This window comes from Aotus nancymaae, unplaced genomic scaffold, assembly GCF_030222135.1.
Source record: "Aotus nancymaae isolate 86718 unplaced genomic scaffold, 86718_ANA_hifiasm-v0.15.2.pri h1tg000010l, whole genome shotgun sequence".
Lineage (NCBI taxonomy): Eukaryota > Metazoa > Chordata > Mammalia > Primates > Aotidae > Aotus > Aotus nancymaae.
Window position 1 is genome coordinate 30,884,957 of NW_026988421.1, and position 19,932 is coordinate 30,904,888.

The 19,932-nt window shown below is 39.0% G+C and overlaps 2 protein-coding genes and 1 pseudogene across 4 annotated transcripts in view; 2 read left to right on the forward strand and 1 right to left on the reverse strand.

Annotated features, from left to right (window-relative positions):
• LOC105708193 (heme A synthase COX15) overlaps positions 1-8,352 on the forward strand; it is a 38,724-nt gene extending 30,372 nt beyond the window's left edge. Inside the window, exon 9 of the mRNA XM_021672945.2 lies at positions 6,148-8,352. Coding sequence (XP_021528620.1) covers positions 6,148-6,213 — 66 coding nt within the window. The 3' untranslated portion in view covers positions 6,214-8,352. The remainder of the gene's footprint in view (positions 1-6,147) is intronic.
• ENTPD7 (ectonucleoside triphosphate diphosphohydrolase 7) overlaps positions 1-19,932 on the reverse strand; it is a 60,800-nt gene that overhangs the window by 17,795 nt on the left and 23,073 nt on the right. For all 3 annotated transcript variants that reach the window (XM_012439441.2, XM_012439439.2, XM_012439440.2), the window contains exons 6-12: positions 16,946-17,049; positions 14,470-14,526; positions 11,094-11,227; positions 6,551-6,717; positions 3,489-3,813; positions 1,437-1,522; positions 100-261 (exon numbers count right to left, since the gene is read on the reverse strand). In XM_012439441.2, coding sequence (XP_012294864.1) covers positions 100-261; positions 1,437-1,522; positions 3,489-3,813; positions 6,551-6,717; positions 11,094-11,227; positions 14,470-14,526; positions 16,946-17,049 — 1,035 coding nt within the window. The remainder of the gene's footprint in view (positions 1-99; positions 262-1,436; positions 1,523-3,488; positions 3,814-6,550; positions 6,718-11,093; positions 11,228-14,469; positions 14,527-16,945; positions 17,050-19,932) is intronic.
• Positions 4,753-5,590, forward strand: LOC105708195 (receptor-binding cancer antigen expressed on SiSo cells-like; annotated as a pseudogene).

The window sequence follows — 19,932 nt, forward strand, 5'->3', positions numbered from 1 at the left end:
GACCTATTCTAAGCCAGTTTTTAAAAAAAACAAAACCTGTTCTGAGACATCAACTGATACCCTGAGCTCAAGATTCCAGATTGGTCAGTCTTACTTTACCTGAGTGGTAAGAATCGTGTTTTATATAGAATGGCTCCCAGCGTCCACTGAACCTCTCGGTCATACACCAGCTGGGCTGTCCGCAGGTTTGGGTAGTCATAGGGAAAGTGGAATCCTTCATGTAAGACTTGATACATCCAAGCTGATTTAAAACACTGATATCTGTGTAACAAAAATAATTGAATTTTTAAGAAAGAAAAAAGAATTATAATACTTTCCTTTGCAATAAGCCATTCCGTATTCCTGCCAGTTATTAAAAAACCTACCTCCTGCTTCACCTTCCTCACCTCTAAGTGGGTTACTTCTAAGTGAGCCTACTTATCTTGTGTTTACCACAAAGGCAATAATGATACTGAGGCTGTGTTTTTCTTTTTCTTTTTTTAAGAGTTGTTATCTTCAGAGATCATATTGAAATATCTACAAATGTAATTATATGATGTTTGGGATTTACTTCAAAATAACCTAGTTGTAGCAAGAAGGGGATTGTGGGTGGGAAAACAGATAAAAACAAGATGGGCCAGGATCCGATAACTGATAGTAGGAAAGCAGGGTGACAGGTACACTGGAGTTCATTACACTATTCTAGTTTTGTTTATGTTAAACAGTTTTTAACTAAAACATTTAAAAAAATGAAAGGACCAATGAACCAAACTGGCAAAATGTTATTTGTTGAAGCTGTGTGATAGTTACATGAGGGTTTATGTTGCTATTCTCTCTACTTTTCTGTTATGTTTGATATTTTCTATAATACAAAGTTTAAAAATAATCATCACTTTTGGCCAGGCACAGTGGCTCGTGCCTGTAATCCTAGCACTCTGGGAGAGTAAGGCAGGCAGACCACTTGAGCTCAGAAGTTCAAGACCAGCCTGGCAACATGGTGAAACCCCATCTCTACAAAAAAAATACAAAAATTAGCCAGGCGTAGTAGCACGTGCCTGTAGTCCCAGCTACTTGGGGGGTTAAGGCAGGAGAATCACTTGAACCTGGGAGGTGGAGGTTGCAGTGAGCTAAGATTGTGCCACTGCATTCCAACCTGGGCAACAAAATGAGACCCTGCCTCAAAAAATAAAAAAATTTAAAAATTTAAAAATCACTTTTGTTGTCAAATCACTTGATGAGAACTCTCTTTGGTAACCACTGATTTCCTCTGGCTTTGCTAAAATAGGGTTACTACTTTGGCCCCTACTCCTCAGAAAACCAAATCTGAAATGATCAAATGCCTCCTCCTCAACATGAAACCTAATCTGCACTATTGCTCACTCTCCCTCCTGCATAATAATATAATCTGCCATCTAGATTTTAAGGCCACATCTAAGGAGGAAAGGAAAGTGACTTACTTGAGTCGATGCTCATCTGCATGTGATGAAAAGAGGCCATTCTTGAATCTCTGAGTTAGTACCGACCAAGCCATGCCACAGTAATCCTGGATCAACCACAGAGAAAATAGTGCAACATGAATTTGGAGGCAAACTCTCTACCTTCCCCACAGTCACAGCTGTTCCATTTCTAAAGTTACTTGTGGGCTACCAGCTGACAAAGGAAAACAGAAACGGCATATTCATAAACACTGCGCCATACCCCGGTTTATTCTTGTCACCTCGGGCCGGTCTAGTACCAAGCAAGCCTGATGTGGCTTCTGAGCCTCTTAGGCTTCAGAGGGGCTGAGGTTAGGACTAAGGAATAGCAATGCCAAAAGCCAAAGAGACAGCTTCATTCTACTCCACATAGGACTGACATGAGCAGGGAGAGCAGATAAAGAGGATGGTTGTAAACCTGTCATTGGCCTCCCTCGGTGTTGTAATTCTCACAAAAAGAATCATTCCTTTTGGTTTGTTCAATGAGCTAACATTTACTGAATGTCTGCTATGTGCCAGGTGCTGTTCTAGATGCCAGGGAATCATGCAGTCAATAAAACAGACAAAAATTCCTGTCTTCAAGGAAGCTTACATTCTAGTGGTAGGAGACAGACAACCCCCCACCCCTGCACCACACACACACTATGCTGAATGACATAAATGCTCGGGGAAAAATAAAGCAGGAAAGGGCAACAGGTAATATGGAGAGTGTTGTCATTTTGGAGAGAGTGGTCCCAGAAGGTGGCTCTGGGAAGATAATGTTTGAGTCAAAGTTAAAAAGGTAAAAGAACAAAATCATCTCTTTTACCTGGAAAAGATAACACATTAAGCCACTAGCAATGCTGGCAAGCAATAACTTGAGCCTTTTGGTATTCAAGGGAATAGAATTTGAAGAAGTTCTGAGATAATAGAAAGACTCAGACCATGGACAGTTAGGGAGCTCTGGCTCCAGAAAAAAGGGAGCGTGAAGGTCTTCCTGGAGGCTGGAGAGAAAGGAGTAAATACAAACCAGGTGTTCCACAATATTTCTTAAGGACTGCTTTTTGGGAACAGAATAGTACAGATACTGCAGATATTATTCAATTGGAAGTCTTACACCAAGAGAACTCTAGAAAATTTTAAGAAAGAAAGAATAAGAAATATGAGGATAGGCCAGGCATGGTGACTCACACCTGTAATCTCAGCACTTTGGGAGGCTAAAGCGGGTGGATCACCTGAGGTCAGGAGTTCAAGACCAGCCTGGCCAACATGGCGAAACCCTGTCTCTACTAAAAATACAAATATTAGTCAGGCATCGTGGCGGGCATCTGTAATCCCAGCTACTCGGGAAGCTGAGGCAGGAGAATCGCTTGAACCCAGGAGGTGGAGGTTGCAGTGAGCCGAGATCTTGCCACTGCACTCCAGCCTGGGCTACAGAGCAAGACTCTCTCAAAAAAAAAAAAGAAAAAAGAAAAATGAGGACAGATTCTTCCATTAATTTCTCTAGGAAAAAGACAGATTAGAGAGATACACAACAATTCAAAGAGATGGCCCTAAATTAAGCAGAGAATGATAGAAAGCTGGCTAAACTTTTACCTGTCCAAGTAACCAATGATTTAAGCCTACATGATGCTTAAGTCTATATGCTCACAGTGAAATTTTACTCTTCCAAAAGCCCATTACAAAAGAGAATAGCCAGCAAGGGGAAAAATACTGGAGGTGACATTTCTTGGCCATAAGCATTAAACAAGACTATCGGAAAGCTGGAAGAAAAACCATTAGCCAATTCAAAAATTTTACACCTGGGTAACAATTTGGGTGATATGACATCCATGGAAACTAAACTTAGATAATTAGAAGGCAGTACAGCATAGCTAGATCCTTAAGTTCTGTGAGTCCACTTCCTCATCTGTAAAATGAGGGTTCAAAGAAGGCTCCTGCAAAGAACAAGTGGGATTCTGTATGCAAAGCCCTTTGTACAGCGCCTGGCACAGAGTGAGGCATTCAATAAATGGCTGCTGCCAGCATAAGCCATGTTTATCATTAATAATTTACCTGCGCAGCCTTGGCAAATGTTGGCCCATGGTAGCGGCCACCAATGCGCAACACATCCTCTGTACAGTAAAAAAACTCAGAGAAGCCGTAGAACTCGCTGTTGTTGAAGTCAATTGGTGATTGATAGATGCCATTGAGTGAGGCCTGGCTGGTGTTGGAGCGAGCCAGCAGGGGGCTCAGCATTGCCCCACAAGACACCCAGTCTCCTCTTCCTCGGACATGCAACACTTGGCTGTTCCTCTCCACCACATCTGTGAGTCCCACAGGCAGGCAGGGATCCAGAAATGGATTGTCGGGACTCAGACCTGTCTTCTGACCCAGCAATCTGCCACAATGACAAAAACAAAGAAAATATTCATGCCTGTACTCAACCTAGTCTAAGAAACACAATGTGCTTCATAAATATCTTGCTACTGGTTTTCATGATATTCCTAGAAACGAGGATGGAGTGGAGTATTACCATGGAAATTCACCACATACACATTTAACTTAAGCAAATTAAATTTAGGGAAAAAAAGAGGAATATGGTGATCAGTTCTGTTCTACCTTTTAGTCAACATGTGTATTTCATTTCCTAGGGTGTAGTGAAATTGGAGATGTGAATCTGCTGTTCTCCATCTGGTCTTCATTCCCACATACCTCTTAAAAATGCAAGGACCTTATCATGCAGAGAGTGGTTCTAATGTTTAAAAATACAGCTTTCACAACAATGTTCTTCAAACATCATAGCAGGAGACATCTGAGCACTTCAACCCAAGCAATATTTGTATAGACTTAGGAGTACTTTCAGAGTACAAACACACCACTTGATTTTAATGCATTTGTCAATCATCCAGGGCACCAGGATTCTCCCAAAGCACCTTGAACTCCTAGAGACTAAGACTTACAAAAACAAAAAAGACTTTTGGGACAATATTTTCTTCAACATGCTGTAAATATAAGACAATTGATTGCTGTGGATAAATTATTAGAAATGGGATATACCAATACCTCTTCAAGCTAGTATTTCTAGCTAAATGTTTAAGTGTACATAGGTAAGTCTGATGTTTGCTTTATGGTAGGGGGTGAGGTGGGAAGGGCTGTGGGGAGAGATTCCTGAAGAGTGGACCATGGCAGTGGCGCATATGCAATGGCTGGCAATGGTGATGGAGCCCATGCCTGCCTCTGAATGAGCAGTGCTGGAACAGAACAGGCAAGCACCAGCTCCAGGAAGCCACCTGGAGCCTCTACGCAGGGAGAAGAGCAGAAAGCTTTAATTCCCACCATGGCCATAACACAGTTCTAGTTATTTCGAGTTTATACTTGCCTAGCAACCATATTCTCATTTCTCAAAAAGATTACTATGAAGATCTGGCCAAGGACAGAAATTAAGTTGGGCTCCAAATAACTTTGCCAATTGCAGTTAATTATCAGTTCCTAAACAGATATTGAAGAGTGGACTTCTCCGAATGAGGATGCACCCACAACTGTAAAGACTGAAGGCGAGTACAGTAGAACACCTTAGAACAAATGGAACCAAGTATTTGAAGGATGCGACACCAACTGCAAGGAAAACTCAGAAAACAGTTATTGAGAAGAGAGAATCATCGTTTTACCATCCCAGGAAACAGGTTTCTTTAGTAGACTGGCAACTACACAAGATATGCCTTTTATTTATCAATCACGTGAAGTAGGTAACTTTGCTACTTGGCAAGAAAATACCAATGCATGGGAAGAAGAAGATGCAGTCTGGCAAGAAGTAGTTCGGGGGCAGAAGAAAACACAGAAAAAAGAGCAGCAGAACAACAAAAGAAGAAAATAGAAAAGAAGCACAGCAGCTAATGAAGAAGGAAAACCAAAACTGGTGTGAAACTTTCACAACAAATGTTCTTCAAACATCACAGTGGCTGCAGGAGACATCTGAGCACCTCAACCCAAGCAATGTTTGTATAGATTAAGGAGTACTTTCAGAGTACAAACACTTCACTTGATTTTAATGCATATGTCAATCATCCAGGGCACCAGGATTCTCCCAAAGCACCTTGAACTCCTAGAGACTAAGACTTACAAAAACAAAAAAGACTTATGGGACAATATTTTCTTCAACATGCTGTAAATATAAGATAACTGATTGCTGTGGATAAATTATTACAAATGGGATATACCAGTATCTCTTCAAGCTAGTGTTTCTAGCTAAATGGTTAAGTGTACATAGGTAAATTGGTGTTTGCTTAATATCAGCCCTGCCCTTTCCCCTGTGGTCCTTCTCTCAGTGATTGGGTTCCTCACCCTTCTGGTTATCTAGGCTAGACTCTCAGCACTGCTGGCCATCCTCCCTTCCCTACCTATACTACCACAATCTATCACCCAATTACACTGTTTTTTCACTCCAAAATTCTGTGTAAATTTTGTGGTGGAAAAGAACTCTGCTTTCTCTTATGCTTTCCTTTAATGTGCATAATGATAAAATAAATAATTTTATATACTTCAAAAAAAAAAAAAAGAAAGAAGAAACCCTACAACTGTTTGTATATTATGGTCTTAACTACTTTACTTCATCTGGTACTCAAATAAAGAATCTGTGATCTGTCCAATCCTAAAGGAAAAACGGACTGTTCTGAATTTGACAAGAGACCATTTTAAAAGTTAATTTTAACTACAGATGCTTTTTATCTTTTAGACATACTACAGAACTGAACTCCCACAAAAGATGCAACTGCACTGTAATTCAACAAACACGTCATGAACACTTCCATGCAGAAGGAACTGTTAGCAGCTACACTATATATTGTACATTTTAAATTGGCAATTTAATTCATCTCCCTTATCCTGTGATGCCAGGTCTGACTATGGGAAACAGCAAGAGATCACAATAAGCTGCCGTTCTTTATGAGTCCTAATAAAGCTCAGAATGTACCCTCACCCAGACCAGGTGAGGTCTTTAAGAGATGCTACCCCATTGGCAGGGGTGGTCAGAAAGGAGGAGGAAGCAAGGACTTATCTTAGGAGGATGTGAATATTTCTTTCTAATATCTGCAGGTGGACACTGTATTTCAGAAACTCAGATTCCATGTCAAATGTACCTGTTTTTGTTAAGAGTTTCATTCAGCACAAGGTCTTCATAGCGCTGCCGGGCAAAGTTGCCTCCGAAACCCAAAAAAGTTGTGACGTAAACCCTGTACACGTGTTCAGTGTGCTGCACATCACAGCCCAGGTTGAACTCAGCCAGCAGGATCTTGGCAGCTTCTTCCTGTAATACGACACCAAGAGAAAAAAGAGAATTTTAGTTTTGGTTGCTTTCTAGAAAGCTATGACATTGCTAATATACCAGGCTTCATTTCTATGACTGCTCTTTAAAATACCTTAAGCATTCATTCATCCTTATGGCATTATTTTAAACAAAGACACAAAATGACAAGACTGCACCAAAAGGTACAAATTATACACTAAATTAAAAACTAAATATAAAATTAGAGACCAAAACACTATCTGTAGTTATATAGGAGGTAGAATTACTACAGATATCATTTCCTCACATGTATTCTTCTGTATTTTCCAATTCCCCACAATGGGGATTTATTTTAATAAATAGGAAAAAAAATCCTTCAATAAAAATAAATAAGGAATTCTGTGGATCATTATCAGATCTATTCTATGGCCTTTTCTTTTCTTTTTGAGACAGTGTTTCACTCTGTTGCCAGTCTGGAGTGCAGTGGTGTGATCTTAGGTCACTGCAACCTCTGCCTCCTGGATTCAAGCAATTCTCTTGCCTCAGCCTCCTGAATAGCTAGGACTACAGGCACATACCACCACACTCAGCTAATTTTTGTATTTTTAGTAGAGATGGGGTTTCATCATGTTGGTTAGGATGGTCTGAATCTCTCAACTTTGTGATCCGCCCACCTCGGCCTCCCAAAGTGCCAGGATTACAGATGTGAAGCATCACACCCAGTTCTGTGGTCTTTTCTAAAATTATCCAAGAAGCCCTAAGGTTCCTTGTGACAGGTTTGGGGATTGGGAAAGTTCCACTTTATTGTACCTCCAATGAAAATGTGTTATATCTTTTTCTTGAACCCCAAGGGCAGAGGCTGAATTAATTATATTCCTCAGCTTATGCTACATTTATCATGGCAAAGGCTCTCTTTTGCTTTATTTATTCCCTTTTATCATCATACTTATTCTCATTCCCACTCTCTGCCATAGGCAATCATTGTAATGTGTTTATGTATAATTATTGTATATATGTATCGTTATAAAATGAAGATTCTTTTGAATTTATTTTTAATTTGTGAAAATGTCATTGTGCCCTGCAATTTCACTCCAAAGTATATAACAAGAGATCCAAAAACTGGGCCAGGCATGGTGGCTTACACCTGTAATCCCAGCACTTTGGGAGGCCAAGGCGGGAGGATCACTTGAGGTCAGGAGTTTGGGAACAGCCTGGCCAACATGACAAAACCCCATCTCTACTAAAAATACAAAAATTAGCTAGGCATGGTGGTGGGTGCCTGTAATCCCAGATGCTCAGGAGGCTGAGGCAGGAGAATCGCTTGAACCTAGGAGGCAGAGGTTGCGGTGAGCCAAAATCACCCCACGGCACTCCAGACTGGGTGACAAGAGGGAAACTCCATCTCAAAAAAAAAAAAAACCTTATGTGCACACAAAAATGTGTACATGAATGTTCACAGCAGTATTGTGCATTATAGCCAAAAAGGGAAACCACTCAAATGTTCATCAGCTGATAAATGGATAAACAAAATATGGCATGGTTGGTCATACAATGGAAGGTTATTCAGCCATAAAAAGGAATGAAATACTCATACCACGAGATGGATGAACCTTGAAAACATTTTGCTAAATAAAACAAGCCAGATGTAAAACACCACATATTGTATGATTTCATTTATACACAATGTCCGGAATAGGCAAATCCACTGGAGAGAGAAAGTAGATTAATAGTTGTCAGGGGTTGGGAGAAGAGAGAATGATGAGTGACTGCTAATGGTAAGTGAGTGGGGAGTGAATATAGGGTTTCTTTTGGGGGTGATGAAAATGTTCTGGAATTCAATAGTGATAGTTGCACAACTTTGTGAATGTAAATAACTTTGTGAGTTGTACAAAAAAAGATATTAGGCATTTAGGATTATTTAAAATTTTAAAAATGCTACCACATTATCTCACAGTTTCATTCACTTTTACCAAGCACTAAGATTCATCCTGAAGAGCCATTATATTGCTACATGTAATTTTTTTTTTTGAGACGGGGTCTTACTCTGTCACCCAGGCTGGAATGCAGCGATGTGATCTCGGTTCACTGCAACCTCTACCTCTCAGATTCAAGCAATTCTCCTGCCTCAGCCTCCTGAATAGCTGGGATTATAGGCACATGACACCACACCTGGCTAATTTTTGTATTTTTAGTAGAGACGGGGTTTCGCCATGTTGGCCAGCCTGGTCTTAACTCCCGACCTCGAGTGATCCACCTGCCTCGGCCTCCCAAAGTGCTGGGATTATAGGCGTGAGCCACCATGCCCGGCCTGCTCTATGTAAATCTAATTTGTTGCTGGCAAGTATGCATCCTATACCAGTGTTGCTTTCCATAACAAAGTCGCTTTCTAAATCTGCACACATGAAGAAGTCATTTAAGACTTGAACCCCCAGTGCCACTTGTCACCTATTTCTTAGTATCAGAACCACGCCTTTGTTTTACCTGTTGAATACATACTAACATATATAGACTAAAAAGTCTCACAACCTAGTTAGTCCCCCAAATTTCCAACCCCAGAATGAAATTCTCTGCTGATTGCTAAACTCACATTTCCAATAGTCCTGTGGATATTCTGACACATATGTTCCTTGGATATCTACATACCCAAAACTGAAGTCATTAGTTTTACAACTTCTGAACTAGAAGACCAGATAAACGCTCTCATCCAGATCTCTCAGGACAATACTGCTTGCTTAATACCACCACTGCCCTTTCCTCCCCTTGTGGTTCTTCTCTCAGTGACTGGATTCTTCACTCTTCTGGTTATCTAGGATAGATCCTCAGCACTGCTGGCCATCCTCCCACCCTACTCACACTACCACAATCAATCGCTCAATTATATTGGTTTTTCACTCCAAACTATCCCCTGAAATTTGTCTCCTCCCTTTCATTTCCACTTACTTTGTCTAATTTAGCCCTTTATTACTTCTCACTCAAGGTTCCCTGACTTATTATATTCTTTCTCCTACTGACACAAAAATTCTTTCCCTACTAAAAACAGATCAGATAAGTCACACAATTAACATCATCATGAAATTCAGAGCTGGGGAGGACCTTCACAGTTTAATTATTTTATAAATGATGAAACTGAGGCCCATGTGACTGCCTTACTCAAGAACCTTTGCTAGTTCTCCACTATCTATGGAAATAAAAGCCAGTCCCCCTATGATAGCACACAATACTGCTCATGATTTAGCTCCATCTTATCTTCCCAGCCTTATCTAGCATACCTGAAAATCCTGGACTGCAACAGGCTATTTGTCATTCCCTGGGCATTCTGGCCTCTCTGCTGCTTTTTCTGTGCCTTTGTGTTCCCTCCATACAGGTGGCATTCCCTCAGCCTCCACTGTGCAAAAGCCTACTCTTATCCAAGGCCCAGGTAAATACTTTACCTTCCATGAAGCCACAATGGCTCCCATTCAACTTTGCAAACTGAGTTGGCTCTGCCAGTCCCCACACTGCCCAAGCACTATTTAAAACAGATGGTCTCAATTATGGGCAATTTCCACCCTGCCTCACACATCTGGCAATGTCTGGAGACACTTTTTATTGTCACAACTGGAAGGGGGAGGGTTGTTACTGACATCTGGTAGAGACAAGAGATATCATATGATACATGGAATAACCCCTGACAACAAAGAATTATCTGACCCAAAATGTCAATAGTGCCAAGGATGAGAAGCCCTGGTTTAGATCAAGTTGAGCACCGCTACGGTCTGCCTGATATCACAAGCTGTCTCCACTGACACATAAATTATAACTTTTTAGGGACAGTGTAACTAACATGTTTATTCCTTTACATAATATTCTCTATTCCTTGCACATAATAGGTGTACATAATAGGTGTACATAGTAGGTGTACAAAAAGTGTCTATCTAGGATGAAACTTCTTCCTCAAAATACATTCTTTACATTCTAGTGAGGTAAAGATTATTAGAAGCCCTAGAATGGAATCATCAGTAAGGGGAAAGAATCACATTTATTGAACAATAAATATGTATCAAATATTGTGCTCCAGAATTTAAATGCATTATTATGTTTATCCTTAGGCAATGGCAGGAGATACCTAGTATAATTGTAACTGTTAAAATGTATCAAACACTTATTGTATGCTGGGCAGTTTGCTAAATGCTTTACAAACATGGTATTATTTCATCCTCACAACTTTATGAAGTAGATACTATTATCTCTTTTTCATGCAAGGAAGCTGAGACTCAGAGAGGTAACCTACTCAAGATAACTAGCAAGTATCTGAACAAATATTTAGAGCCAGGCAAGTTGCTCTAAGTCCAAAGACAGTGTCCTTCCTTCTCAAATACTAGCATTCCTAGCTATTATTTCCCTAAAAGGTAAAATACCTGATTTGCAGGAAGGGCAGAGGTTGAGGTAGGAACTTCATAAGCAATTTGGAGAGAGGCTCCTCCCATATCCAATATCCCTACTGTCCTTCTCCGTCCTGCTGCCAATTCCTGGGTAGCCTCCGCATCTGATTCTGAAATAAATAAGGGAACAAAAAGGCTCTAGTAATTAAAAAAAAAAAAAATTAAGTCAAACCCCCAAAACAGCAATCCCTTAAAAAATTGAAAGCAGGCAGGATTACAGCTCACACCTGTAATCCCAGCACTTTGGGAGGCCAAGGTGGGAGGACTGCATGAGAACAGGAGTTCAAGACCAGCCTGGGCAACATAGTGAGACACTCCCATACATTTTTTTCAAAAAATTAGCTGGGCATGGTGGTGCACACCTGTGGTCCCAGCTACTTAGGAGGCTGAGGCCAGAGGATCATTTGAACCCAGGAGTTTGAGGCTGCAATGAGCTATTATTATGCCACTAAACTCTAGCCTTGGTGACAGAGAACCTGTCTCAAGATTAAAAAAAAGAAAGCAAACAAATATACTAACTGAATCAACTGTATATTGCACAAAGAATAATTCTTGCAAATTACTTAAACATGACATTTTTTACTACATATTCCTAGTGGGATACAGCCTAAGGACAAAAGAAACAAATATCTTAAGCTACATTCCAGTAGTCTTATTTGTTAACAATATTGTTGGTTTTATTATCATTATTATTACTACTACTATATTTTGAGACAAAGTCTTGCTGTCTCCAGGCTGGAGTGCAGTGGCGTGATCTCCGCTCAGTGCAACCACCGCTTCCTGGGTTCAAGCGATTCTCCTGCCTCAGCCTCTCAAATAGCTGGGATTACAGGCACGTGCCACCACACCCAGCTAAGTTTTATATTTTTAGTAGGGACGGGGTTTCACCATGTTGGCCAAGACGGTCTCAAACTACTGACCTCGCGATCAAACTGCTTTGGCCTCCCAAAGTGCTGGGATTACAGGTATAAGCCACTACACCTGGCCTAGTTTTATTATTTTAAAATTATGAAATATATTGTGGAATCAAACAAATAAATGTTTCTGTCAATATTTTTAGGAATAAAGATTCAGCATAACAGAAAAAAAAGGATATAGGTATAAAAATCAAATAAATTAAGTAACAACCCTATAATCTTAAACGTAAGTCGGAAATACGACTATGAACTCATGATTTATTTTTCTCTTGCTAAAAAATACGTATTTCCGAGCTCTGTTCACTGAAAGGCCTAGAAGCAATGATATCCCAGGAGTAATGAGCACCAGTGGTATCTGGACCAATGATCTTTAAATACCATCTTCTACTAAAAGAAACCAAGTCCGGGCGAGGTGGCTCACACATGTAATCCCAGCACTTTGGGAGGCTTAGGTGGGTGGATCATCTGAGGTCACGAGTTCAAGACCAGCCTGGCCAACATGGTGAAACCCCATCTCTACTAAAAATACCAAAAATTAGCTGGGCATAGTGGCAGGTGCCCGTAATCCCAGCTACTCAGGAGGCTGAGACAGAAGAATCGCTTGAACATGGGAGACAGAGGTTGCAGTGAGCTGAGACTGTGCCATTGCACTCCAGCCTGGGTGACAGGGTGAGACTCTGTCTCAAAAAAAAAAAAACAAAAAAAAAAAACAGGATACAGGAGCCAACCTAAAGATGCTCCTAGTAATGATGTGATGGGCCTTTAATCCATCTAATATGTTAAAATCCATGAGTTCATAGAAATAATTAAAACTTTTTTTCCTGGGTACAGTGTCTCACAACTGTAATCCTAGCACTTTGGGAGGCTAAGGTGGGCGGATCACGAGGTCAGAAGTTTGAGACCAGCTTGACCAACATGGTGAAACCTTGTCTCTACTAAAAAATACAAAAATTAGCCAGGGGGGTAGAGGGCACCTGTAATCCCAGCTACTCAGGAGGTTGAGGCAGGAGAATCACTTGAACCCAGGAGTCGGAGGTTGCAGTGAGCCGAGATCGCACAGTTGAGATTGTGCCACTGCACTCCAGTCTGGGCAACAGAGCAAGACTCTGTCTAAAAAAAAACAAAACAAAACAACAACAACAACAACAAAAAACCACACACACAAACACATACACAAAACAAAAAACATTTTTCCCACTGGTTACCTTTGGAAGTTACTCAGTCACCAACTCATTATTCAGAAATGTGATACATAAAGAAAAAGAATCAAGGATTTATTCTGTCTTTCCCATAAGAACTACACGTCAATATATCCAAAGAGTTGATCAAGAAAAGTTCATTATATAAAAAGTCTAGCTGTTAAATGCATAAGGAATGACAGAATTAGAAATATCACCATTTTGCAATCTCTAATGAAAAAATATATCTAAGCAATGATCACAGTTGGTTATTACAACCATTCTGTGAAAGGCAGATAAGGAATTTTAATACTAAATTAGATCAGGCTGATAATACCTGAACCCTCAATACCTGATCAGTCTGAGCATAACAAAAAGTGAGTCAACCAGCCATTACAAAACTCCTGATGTGAGTAGCGGGAAACACACAGCACTTTCTATAATTTAGTCTTGCAGATGGAATTGAATCTGAGTCTAATATCTGACCTCCAGTTTAAAGGATATATGAGGGGATAAGAAACATGTTTAAAAAAACATGTGAACACACAAAGATGCAGTCAATCAAATCCAGCATGTGGCAAATTCTTTCTACCATGTGATCCAATTTTTTCTTGCTTCAAAAGGCAAGGGAGTAAGGTGGTAAGATTAACCATCATATATTAAAAGAGACTAAAGAGACATATTAACCAATGCAATGCATGACCCTTGTTCCAATTCTGATTTGAACAAGCCCACCACAAATAAACATTCTTCAGAAAATCAAGAAAATCTCTACCTGGGTTGGGTATTAGGATGGGTATTGTATAATATTAGAAATGGTTAATTCTGTTAAGTTTAAAAATGGCATTATGGATGTATTTTTTGTTTTGAAACTGCTCATCTGTTGTAGATATATGACATGCATGAAAATAAAAATTACATGTCTGGGGTTTGCTTTTTAAAATATCCAATGAGAAAAAAAGAAAAAATCAACCCTCTTGAACCCATTACCCAGACTCAATATTTACTAACATTTTGTCATTTCTCCCCCATCTCCCTCGATGTATCAAAGGTTTTTTAAAATTATTTATTCTACTTTTAAGAATGTTTAAACTTTCCATATAAAAAGAAATAAAAGAAAGCAAATTTGGATGGAAAATGAAGCATCTTATGTTTGAAAAAAGAAAAACAAGTCAAAAATTGCATTTACATGCTACTGATAAGTTATGACTTAAACCTTCAGCCGGTAAATTGTCATAAGAAGACAATATCACTCACCATCCTCATGGTCGAATCTTCCCAAAACAAAGTTGATTCCAATCCATGCATAAACCCCTAAGTAAGAAATATAAAAGTTCTCACTTAGTTCTCTACTGCTATGCCATGTATACACCTCTCCCTAGGGCTTCTCTTTCCCTTTTTTTTTGGGAAAAAAGTAATCATAGTATTTTATTCTATACTTTCAATGTATGAATTTCAAATCTTTCATCTTGTGATTTTTTCCCTTTTAAAATTATTTGCATCTAAATTTCCTCAATGAATAGAAATTAATTATATAACAAATGTTTTAAAAAATGCAAATCATCTGAATGTCATGAAGATCAAAAAAAAAAAAAAGAAAGAAAAAAATGTCAATCTTGGAGTTCTAGTTCTGGGCAATCTTGTCTCCCCACTGCATACAAATATAGACTCTAGATAGAATGCATGGAGCAGCTTCCTAGAAACTTTGAAAGTAAATGATAATGAGCACACCAGGAGAGACCAGGATTTAAACTACCACAGGCCAGTAGTGAGTGTCCCATTTTTCCCCCTCAGAGATTACCTGGTCTAGACTCAAGAGCAGCTTGAAACATGAAAGTACACACCAGGTGTGAACAGAAGAACTTCAACTCACTTTCTGGTCCAAAGAACAGAAAAAGGAAAGTCAAACATTCAGAGAAAATAGGAGGAATCTAACCTCTAACCTCCGGCAACAGAGGTAGAAGTTGGGCAGGTACCTAAAACTCTGAGGGCTGTGAATTCTTTTCTCTGACCAGAGAAGCTGTAGTTTCAAGAGTGTGAGGCAAATCTCTACTGCTTATTTTGTCTCTCTGTGTCCTCCCAACACTTGGCCCTAAAAACAGATGCAATCATGAGAAGTGCATGGCAGAGAGTAGGCAAATTAAAGCCCTGGTATTCTGACAGAGAACCATGAAAGGGAGCTCCAAGGAACCAGAAAGTGTCAGGGGGATCACAGACAGTAGGGAACAAAGTTGTGTATGAAGCCCTGGGCTCACTTCCATGCTACACATACATAGATCTGACCCTAAACAATATATAAACAGCTCTGAGAACTGAACTACAGGCTAGGCCACTGCCCAGGTTCCAGATTAGCCACTGGCTGACACACAAGACAAATCCAAATAGCAGTGGCCAAGGCTTTGAAAAATGAGCTAATAGAATAACGGGCTGGGTGCAGTGGCTCATGCCTATAATCCCAGCATTTTGGGAGGCTGAGGTGGGTGAATCCCCCAAGTTCGAGACCAGGCTGACCAACATGGTGAAATCCCATCTCTACTAAAAACACAAAATTAGCTGGGCGTGGTGGCGCATCCCTGTAATCCCAGCTACTTGGGAGACTGACACAGGGGAATTGCTTGAACCCAGGAGGCAGAGGTTGCAGTGAGCCAAGATCGTGTCATAGCACTCCAGCCTGGGCAACAAGAGTGAAACTCTGTCTCAAAAAAAAAAAAGAATCACAGTCCACAGAAGGTAGGTCAGAATTTGAGATCAGGTGCCTCCTAAAACACAAATATCAATGTTCTCTTTGATTAAAACAGGACCCAGAGTCTCATAATATAATATTCAAAATGTCCAAGATAGAATACAAAAATACTTAGCATGCAAAGAACCAGAAGAATCTCAACTCATAAGAGAAAAGACAATCAAAAGATGCCAACTCTGAGATGACACACATAATTAGAATTATCAAAGATATTAGAGCAGCCATATAACCAAGAAATTTGAGCAGTCTTACAATGAATGGAAAGACAGAAGGTCTCAGCAAAGAAACACAAAAGAAAAGAAACAGAAAATTAAGATTGAAATAGAAATTTTAAGACTGAAAATGCAATACTGAAATTTTAAAAGGTAAATCTTTTCTCAGGTATATGTCTGCAACTAGAAGACATATAAGATCTTCTCTTTTTAAGAAATGGAAATATAATTTATCAAACTGGCCACATTTGGCACATGAGAACACATAGTCACTCTAAAACTACAAACCCAATAGTGTGAGATTTCAGGGAATTATCAGTACTGCATAGTAATTGTAATAAAGGCAGAGACCATAACAAAAGAAAAGTAACTCATTCTGATCATCTCCTGAAATTAAAGTTTCTCCTTACTTTAATAATTTACCTTACATGTGACTTTGACAAAAACTCAATACAACTTCTAGAACTGTATATGTTTTCAAAAGTGTAGTTAACCAAATATCCAACTGAAATCATTAAATGCTAATACATTCTTACAAACATAGTGCTTAGCACTAAGTTCAAAAGAGATATACATTTTTGACTTCCAGAAGCAAATTTCTAAAACAGATACTCGTGCAAAATATGCAAATAATCAAAACAACTATGTGGCAGAATCAAGAAAATTATTGGCAGAAAAATTAAAATCAGATATATAGAGTAATTCTAAACACCCGTTAGAGAGGCTATGCCATGGTTGGCTTAGGGGTGAACCAACTGCACCCGTCAAGGCCCAGTACCTTCCTGCTTCCCAGAGATCACTTCTGCCTGAGACTGTGAAAAGAGGAAGTCAAACTCCAGTGGTAAATCTTTCACAAGATCAGCCAAGATAGCCAACTGCTTTCTGCAAGAAAGAACAGAAAATTCCAAAGTTAGTCACTAACCTCTCTTTTCATAAACTGCCTCAACTTGCCCTTCTCCTTAGCCTTGTCATGACCTCACTCTTCACCTACCTCATCTACTTGTCCAGCCCTGCTTCTTTTTGGTACTGCCTTTGATTTTAAGTTTAAACTGCCTGCAGGTATAGCCTCCTACCTAAAAGGCAAGATGGTAATAGTAATGCTTTCTCCTTATATGATGTTATTATTCAAAGAGTGTTAAAAGATGAGACTATGGTTTATGACTCTCACTGGCTTAGTACAAATAAGCCACAGGAAACTGCAGCAAAGTTTCATAACTAGAAAATTGATGTAATTACATTATTCCTCACTATTGTAAAACAAAGATGTTAAATTAAGGAACACAATTTGATCCTCAAATCTTACACAACACAGAAACAATGCTTCACATTACCACACAAGATGCACTGTTGGTTCCACAAGTTTTAATATAATCCTTACATAAGCTAACAATTAACTTATTTTTTTTTTTGAGATGGAGTTTGGTTCTTGTTGCACAGGCTGGAGTGCAATGACATGATCTCAGCTCAATGCAACCTCTGCCTCCAGGGTTCAAGCGATTCTTCTGCTTCAGCCTCCCAAGTAGTTGGAATTACAGGTGTGCACCACCACGCATGCCCGGCTAATTTTGTATTTTTAGTAGAGACAGGATTTCACCATGTTGGTCAGGCTGGTCTCGAATGCCTGACCTCAGGTGATCCACCCGCCTCAGCCTCCCAAAGTGCTGGGATTACAGACGTGAGCCACTGCACCCAGCCACAATTAACTTTTTAATCTCCTTTTCCATATTTCAAGGGTTGATTTTTTTCATTGTAAAAATCTTACCATTTGAAAAACTCAGGTCAGGATCAAAATCCAGAGGACATAACATTTCTCATTTGGGGAAAACATATGAAACTTCACATCTATAGGGTTATCCTTCCTCTAACATTTTAAGTATGTAATCAATATTATGAAGCAAAGGAAAGCAAAGAAACACAGCTAGAAGTAATAATATGAATCTAGAGAAAATGTTAGTTAAAATAAAACAAACTATCTTGGATTTAAAAAATTATTCATTACAAAAATATTCTACTGGCTCACACAGTTGTCAGTATGACTTGGTAAAGAATGTTGTTAGCAATTCAAAGTGAAGATCTATATTTGAAGTAATAATCTTCCAACATAATGTCAAGAATAGTTTCTTAAAAAGTTCACTGTTACATATATTAAATTCTTGCAATAAGAATTTCACATGGGGACCAAGAGGGGGTATTCTTCTCTCCCTATTGGATATGCTTCTAAACTCCTCAAAGAGAGGGCTTGCTGGTTTTGGCAATGATATGGAAGAATGGGCACCAACATACGTTGATGTTATTTATGTAAATTACTAGTACAGGCCGGGTGCAGTGGCTCACGCCTGTAATCCCAGCACTTTGGGAGGCCAAGGCAGGTGGATCACCTGAGGTCAGGAGTTTGAGACTAGCCTGGTCAACATGGTGAAACCCCGTCTCTACCAAAAATAAAAAAATTAGACAGGCGTGGTGGTGGGTGCCTGTAATCCCAGTTACTTAGAAGGCTGAGGCAGAATCGCTTGAACCCAGAAAGCGGAGGTTGCAGTAAGTCGAGATCATGCCACTGCACTCCAGCCTGGGTGATAGAGGGAGACTCCATCTCCAACAAACAAATAAATAAACTGCTAGTACAACATTTCTAAAGAACAATCCAGGACTGTGTTTCAAAATATTTCAATGTATTGACCTTTGATCCAGCTGTTATACTTTTAGAAATTAATTCCAAGAAAATCAGACAAGAAAATAAAGAAGAGAAATACTGCAGCATTATTTGTAACAATAAAAATTATTTATAACAATAAAAAACTGGAAATACCATACCATAGGGATTGATTGAATAACTTAAGGCACAGCCATGCAATGTAATACTATACAGATGTTAAAGGAAACGAAGTTAATTTATATCTACATATATAGACATGAAAAGATAAAAGATGTCTAATATATTTTACAAAACAGTGTAATGTGATTCCATTTATGTTAAAAAAAAAACAACCTCAAATCATTCACGTATACATAGGGACAGGATACAACTTTCATTTTCTAAAATTCAATATAGTTTCTTTATTTAAAATGCTTTTATAATGGCAAAATGTTGATAATTGTTAAAGCTGGGTGGTGGGTAAATGGGGATTCACTGCACTGTTCTCTTTACTTTTATACACGTGCAATTTCCTAAAATAAAAATTATTATTTTATTAAACACCACCTTCTATTATGCTGTAATTTTTCAAGGGATTTTTTTTTAACTACAAAATAAAAGGGAAGTAGAAAAAAGTCTGTTAGTCCAGGCCTTTGGCAAAGAAATAAAACCAAATGCTAATAAATTCAAAATATAGTCTAAGTGATTCAACCCTATTTTGAATCTGCTTACAAATGCTAATAAATTAGCAATGCATTAATCATACAAAACAGGTTCTTGTACTGATAGTCACATTTATGCCAACAACTAGCTTGGACTTGAGGCAGCAATGATTTTATAAGCCCAGAACAGATATATGCATTATTTAGAGAGATGACCAGAAAACAAGTTGAAAGAGAGAGAGAAAAAAAGGCAAATTTCTTTAAAAATTCTTAAAATGCAATAAATACTAATATTCAGAGTTTCCACAATGACAACATCTTAGACAAATAAGGTGGAGCTTCACAGTGGGTTTTGTTTGGATGGAAACTTCTTTTTTTTTTTTTTTTTTTTTTTTTTTAGAGAATGGGGAGGAGGAAAAAGGAAGAGAAAGAAAGAGAGCGAATGGGGAGGAGGAAAAAGGAAAAGAAAGA